General features: G+C 40.3%; 1 protein-coding gene across 1 annotated transcript; it reads left to right on the top strand.

The window, feature by feature from the left end:
- The first annotated feature begins 6 nt into the window (after positions 1-6).
- Positions 7-4,113, top strand: LOC119307833 (protein DEHYDRATION-INDUCED 19 homolog 4-like). The gene is made up of 5 exons (XM_037583924.1): positions 7-32; positions 133-293; positions 2,472-2,549; positions 3,068-3,330; positions 3,648-4,113. Exons 2-5 carry the CDS (start codon positions 141-143, stop codon positions 3,748-3,750), a joined length of 597 nt encoding a protein of 198 aa, XP_037439821.1. The 5' UTR covers positions 7-32; positions 133-140; the 3' UTR covers positions 3,751-4,113.
- The last annotated feature ends 2,535 nt before the right edge of the window (positions 4,114-6,648 follow it).

Genomic DNA, 6,648 nt, shown 5'->3' with positions numbered 1-6,648 from the left:
CGAACGCCTCCAGGCCGAGACCAGGCTCCGCGGTTCGTGCTTCGCCGCCCCAAAGATCCGATCTTGGCTCCAAATCGTGTGATTTTGAGGGTTTCCTGAGGAGGTTTTTGATGGGGTTTTGTGCTTTGGCAGATGCGCTCATGCGGCTCGAGGAGGCGGAGGAGACCGACGACGACGAAGAGAGGGGCGCCGAGGAGGAGGAGCTGGAGTGCCCCTTCTGCGGGGAGGAGTTCGACGGCGTCGGCCTGTGCTTGCACATCGAGGACGAGCACGCGGCGGAGACCAAGGCCGGGGTAATTTCATCTCAACCTTCATGGAAAGATGTACTAACACCTAGTGGCTTTCAGGCGCATCTAGCTCAAAAATTAGGGTTTATTGTTAATCTCTTGTGTAACACGTAGGCATTGTTGTTGTTTCTATAGTCTCCGGGAAATGCCTGTATGTGTGTGGTGATTTTACTTGTCATTTTGATATTTTTAATTGCAAAGGTGGGAATTTGGGCCGTATGAGTTGCGCATACTCACATACTATGCATGTTTGAGATGCTTGTAGTTTTTGAGCTAAGATATTGCTGTGTACAGAGTTGGTATTTTCCTGCTGCATAGGGTTCTTCTCCTCATGATTGCATCTGATTTTGTAGAAATGTGCTTAATCTTCCTTTAGGTGTTTGAGCTAGGAATTTAGAGTGCTTCTTCTGGCATACGGCGCATGTTTGAGCTGCTTTAATTTATCACTCTCAAGGTTCGCTTGCAAGTAGTATAGTATTTTTGGGTGTTTAAGTTGCTTGTGTGTTAAGTTATAAGCTGGTTGAAGGCTTGGCTTACTTTTTGGGGCTTCATTTTTCTACTTCTGCAAGGAAGTTTGGGTGCTTTCATTTCATGTCCATTTGTTTCATAGTGGCATCGTTAATTCATTCTTACATAATAAGAATGCATTAGAGGATCCAACTATTATATCTTTTCTATGTTTAGAGAAATTAGTTAGTGTATTAAGAATTGGTTGAAAGATCCACTAATGTGGAAATTGCAGGAGTAGTGGCGTGCATCTTTCATAACGGAAATATTATTTATTGAGATGTGTTTCACGTGTGAAGATTAGATCGTTCTAATTAATTTAGTTCATACATTATTTTTCAGTAGATACATAAAGTCGATGTGATGGCATGGCATTCATGTGGCTTAGTTGATACAATCATATAATATACTACGAATTTGTAGTTTTTATTCACACTTGTAATTGGTGTCTTGGTGAAATGAATTCTATGCTCTGATTGGTTGAAATCGGGAGTTAATTGTTCAGTTTAACTTTGGGAGTTTGATTGAACTGCTTTTTGTAAATAGTGTGAGTGCTCCAGGTGCATATGTTTATACTTGATAGATCTTTGAGGAAGTACCTCTCAATGTAATGTTTCCAGTGTGTGGCCCAAAAGTTGTAGTGATGGCTATTGTAGTTCATAGTATAATTTGAAAATCATGGTTCTATTGTTTGCAAATGCCATAAACTTCATAGCAATCTTACAAATGAAACAACAGAGCCATCCTAAGCGCGGAATCACAGTTACATGATATTGCATCATCATCACATGTCAACTTAAAATCCAACCACACAATATGCTTGATGCACTCAACTTAAATGTAGCATAAAGTAATGACTTACAATGGATTACGTCAAGATAAAAAAGGATCACAATCAAATCTAGTTACAAAAGGTGTTGGATGCTCTTAATGGCAGTGGTGAGTATAAGATTATTTTTTTCTGCAAAACCGTGTACAACATCAAGACTAAATAGTGCACACTTTGCATTGGTTGCACTTCCATGTTTTATACAGTGTGGATAGAGGAATTTCTGGGCTGAGCAGTCAATATTTTACACTTTCCGTATTAAGTCTAGTGGTTCTGATTTTCTTGGATTTACTCATGTCTGGGTAAGTGACCAATTAGGGTCTGCACAACTAATTTTGCAGTGCAATGTGCGGTGGCTGCCAATTTTTCTTTATATCTTGTAGTGTGTACTGGTGCCGCTATAGTAGTTGTAGGCTTGTAGCAGTGATGCTTCGCTTGTGCATGTGGCCTTTTAAAATACTCCCTCCGTTCCAAAATAGATGACTCAACTTTGTACTAACTTTAATACAAAGTTGGGTCATCTATTTTGGAACGGAGGGAGTAGTGTTTAGGCAATGGAACTGCAGTAGCTTTTTATTCCTATTATTCCTTTATGAAATATGTGGATTTCAGGATTGCTAAGATAACATTTGTGTTCCATGTGTAGTTGATTATTGATAGTGTGGATAGGGTTTATGTATTTTATCACTTCGCTTGCATGTTGTGATATAAGAAATATTTGGAAATGTTCAAGTAAATTCCAATATCTATTGTTAGATTGTTGTGGAAACAACTATGCCCATCCACAATTAAGTCAGACATGATCAGTTTTGTCTGCTTACTGGTTATTTTTCATTTTGTTCCTTTAGGTGTGCCCTATATGCACAGATAGAGTTGGGATGGACTTGGTTGGGCACATGACCTCAGAGCATCCCAGTTTCTTCAAGGTATCATTAGTTTCAACAAGCATCATCATTCATCAGTCAGTTATTATATATAACTGAAACTGCATGGAATAGGTTGCTGTTATTGTTCAATCATGATCTGCAATTAGGAAAATGAGATCATTAAAGTATTCAAGTTCTGTACCTCTTGAACAAAATCAACATGCATGAAATAAACTAGTTCACTACTGCCAGGAAGATGGCCAAATGGCACATTGTAGAGGATTGGGGAGCAGAACATAGGTTTGGAAGGACGAATGGCGAAGATAATAGATTAGCTTTCTCTTGTGCTTGATTGATTATAGATTATTAACCTCTTGTGCTTGATTGATACTTGATACATGCAATGACCCTCATACAGCACTAACTTGAGCCCTGAGTAATAACTTAAAGGATACTAATTTGGTCCCTATCTCTAATATGAAGTCTTTCCTATTTGAATAACTCTCATGCCTGTTTTAATAATATTCCATATTTATTTGGATATCATCTAATCCTATGTTCATGCTTGTAACATGCAGGGCAGGTGGAGGAACCAGCGAGTTTCATCTGGATCACCTTCTTCAATGTATTCCGCATTGAAAAAGGATGCGGCGCACATACAATACCGCTATGGTGGATCCTCTCGTGCCACCTCGCTCAACACAGTGCCTGATCCTCTACTCTCCTCCTTTGTTGGTAGCTTCATTGATGATGATGCAGATTCGCCAAAAGATGCACAAGAAGAGTTATTGGAAAAAGTTATTGAGAAAAGTGATGCCTCGGAGCAGAAAGCAGAAGAAAGGTATTGAAATTCATTTGCTACTTGCACGCTTCATTCACTTATATGACGCTACACCAACAGTTTGGTGTCATTTTGATATGCAATTGCTTGAAACATCCATAGTCGGTCACTAAAAACCTGTCACTGAGGGCGGTTCATGAAGTCATTTTTCACTTTAAGCAGGCTATATGGAACATGTCTGCTAAATAGTAGTAATATTGTATGAACTAGTTTCATTTTGATGAACAGTAATATCGTATGAATGGTTTCATTTTGATAATCATGGATTGTAACTTCCGGATGGTGGTGTGCTGATTATGGCTTTGTTTGTTGGACAGTGCTGAGGAGCCTTTGCTCCCTGAGGAGAAGGAGGAGAGAACCAAGAGGAGCCAGTTCGTGCAGGGGCTGGTGCTGTCCCTGATGTTTGATGACATCTTGTGAAGAATGTCTTGTTCCGAAAATTGATTGAGAAGGCAGCTCTTGCTTCACCAGAAAGTTGTATACCTTAGCGCGAGTTGCTGCCTTTCACCCAGTTGCCATTAAAAACAGATGGCAGCTTTGTTGTGCGATGTTAAGAAGGATGAATGTTGTGAATATGGATGTTGGTTAGTATGCGCGTCGGTCGGTGTCGCATGAACAATAAGATAGTATATATAGGTCTGGTAATTTGATGAGATGTTGTCGGGGGGCTCCCGCGGGCGGCCCTGGTTGTATGTATGATTGGGAGGCCTAGTGACTGCTGAAATAATTCATCCTATTTATTTTCGGACATGAAATGCCTATTCATTCTAGGTTGGTTGATCATATGCTGTGTACCCTCCATCGTCATTGGTGTGTTTTTATTTGCTGCAAGATCACTAGTCAGGGTGCTTGTCTTATGAAATCAGTTCTCCACCGAATAATGTTTTGATTTAATTTTCCATAAACTAAAAATATTCCAAGCCATGTGTAGAAAGAAGGAAAATGTAACAGTACAGTAATATATTTTCATTCAGCTTAGTCTGATGATAATTGGATGCTAATTCTTGTGGGAACATCGATTTTGGGAGCCGTGGGAACGAAGGCGCGGGGGAAGACTTTGGCTCTAGACTCGTATAGTAATCCAGCCTTTCCTTCCGTGTTCCGAACGCGTGAAGAGCTATTTTTTTTATGGTTTATTAGTTACACGTATGTGGCTTGCAAAGTCTTAGATCGTTCGAACCTTTCCTAGGCCGTTCTAAAGATCGGGGAACGTCACATCCTTCCTCTTCGCTTTGTGGTGAGGAAATGCTTACGTCTCAATTGATTCAGAACCTAGTTGAAGTTCTACGAGGTCCTGAAAAATATCAGAAGAACAAGAGTTGCAAACCAATGGATATTTATTTATTTCCTCCATAAATTTTTTTTTGGCGACGACCTCCGTAATTCTATTCACTAGTTTTTCACACACCTTATAGGATCACCCTCGCCATCACAAGGATACTGACAGTTGACAGTTGTATATGGATTTTCTGATCTCGGTCACATACTCCTTTCTTTACGGGTATGTCCACGGAGGGGCGAGGAGATGCACTCCTTATTTTGGATTTTCGGAAACTCTGTTCCAAGTTACAAGAAAGGTAAAAAAAGATCAAACAACTAGCATATACTCCCTCCGTCCCATAATATAGGAACGTTTTTTTACATTGCACTAGTGTAAAAAACGCTCTTATATTATGGAACGGAGGGAGTACCATTTTAACATTTTTCACAGAGAAAAGTAACAATTTTCACAAAACATTACTCGTACATGTAATGATCAATCATTTGTACATGTCATTTTTTTTCAAACTTTCTGAATCACCAGTTACTTTGCAAAATCAATCTAAACTTTGGTCCATGATGGGCATAGGTGTACACATATGCAAGCGTAGCGTGTGAGTTGTTGGATGAAAAATAGAGGGAGAATGTCTGGTTGGAGATGAGCTGCTAGCACATTGAAAATTTTGTATTACATCAAAATCAACATGCAGTCCACCTCTCCCTCTCCCTCTGGTTGGAGATGAACATGGATTTCCTATCAACACTAGTTGTAGACACTGCTATCTGAACCCTTTGTTTGCCTTCAGATCAGTACTTCCCTGTGGATAAGGTTCCTATTTGTTGAATTTTGGGTGATCGCCATTACCAAAGAGGAAGCCATGTGATGGCACTTTCCAAGCATGCAGACGAAAATGGCAACATATGTTCTGCAATGGCAGAAGTATTTAGAGGATGTATGCAGGCACTTTCTAGCATTGGGCCTCATGTGTGAACAGTTTGGGTAATGCTATGCTGTAGGTTTTGTTGTCTTGCTAATGGTGAAAGGTTTCATCTATCGCGTATCTATTTTTAGCAAATTAAACATCCATTTTCTGCATGCATTGTGTACGGTTCGGCACCTTTAGTGTGCCCCAACTCAGTTTTTGAGCCTAAAAAACATATATAGTGCAACCAAGTTTGAGACAGTAATGGATCCTCCATTTGTATCCGGCTAGCTGCACTTACCTGGTCTAAAGGCATCCTGATTCAAGTTTTGGTCAAATAAAAGTTCTTCGTTTGGATAGAAAAGTTATGTGTTTAGCTTTATTAAATCATCTACAATTTTTGCTTCTTGCATGTTGATTTTGACCTTTTCAGTGAAGTGCTAGTTCTTATCTAATCTGTAGGTCTTAGGCAAAAATTAAAGCAGAGCAGTCAAAAATTGCAGAAAGTATGAACGCATTAGGAAATGAAATTGTTCCAACATTTGAGGCAGATGCAAGTTGAACTACTGTCGCCTCTGGGAGTCACGGCGAGATGTCTTGTCTGCCGTTGAGTTTTTTTTAGAGCAAGCGAAGCGACGGAGTTGGCCTTGTGTATCGCATGTTTGGCTCTAGCAGTGTCTCGAACAGCCACCTCCAACTGCTGACAGTTCGCGGACGCACGATAGCGTAATTTTTAGCGAATGTGATCATGCACTTGGATTAATTGTCCATGTAGTCGTCAACGAGGTCCTCCTAGATTCACACCATGCACGCATCGGCCATGCTCATCATGAAAATCAGTTTCGTACGGTGAGAATGAAAAAAAAGAACCAGCATATTAGTAAAGCTTGCCCATCTGCCAGTTGCGGCACTTGTTGCACCACCTTGTCTTCTTTTTGCCTGACCCAATCTTGTGCCTAATCCTGGCTAAGCCGCGGCCACACTCAAGTTCATTATGCTCGAAATATGATGGTTGCTTTCGCAAACTTCCCGTGTTCTACTCTGGAGCAGATGGATGATAGAATTGCTTTGCTTCCCTGCGATACATGCTGACATAAGTAAGGACCTGTTACATTGGATTCCCACCATGTGAGGA

Source organism: Triticum dicoccoides, chromosome 5B, assembly GCF_002162155.2.
Source record: "Triticum dicoccoides isolate Atlit2015 ecotype Zavitan chromosome 5B, WEW_v2.0, whole genome shotgun sequence".
Lineage (NCBI taxonomy): Eukaryota > Viridiplantae > Streptophyta > Magnoliopsida > Poales > Poaceae > Triticum > Triticum dicoccoides.
Note: the sequence above shows the minus strand (reverse complement) of the source record. Positions and strands in the feature narration are given on the sequence as shown.

What these genes read in the sequence shown, in the direction of transcription:
- LOC119307833 (XM_037583924.1), top strand. Translation starts at nt 141, where the DNA reads ATGCGGCTCGAGGAGGCGGAGGAGACCGACGACGACGAAGAGAGGGGC. An exon ending in CGGCGGAGACCAAGGCCGGG is followed by an intron (nt 294 to 2,471) that starts GTAATTTCATCT and finishes TTGTTCCTTTAG; the next exon opens with GTGTGCCCTATATGCACAGA. An exon ending in GAGCAGAAAGCAGAAGAAAG is followed by an intron (nt 3,331 to 3,647) that starts GTATTGAAATTC and finishes TTTGTTGGACAG; the next exon opens with TGCTGAGGAGCCTTTGCTCC.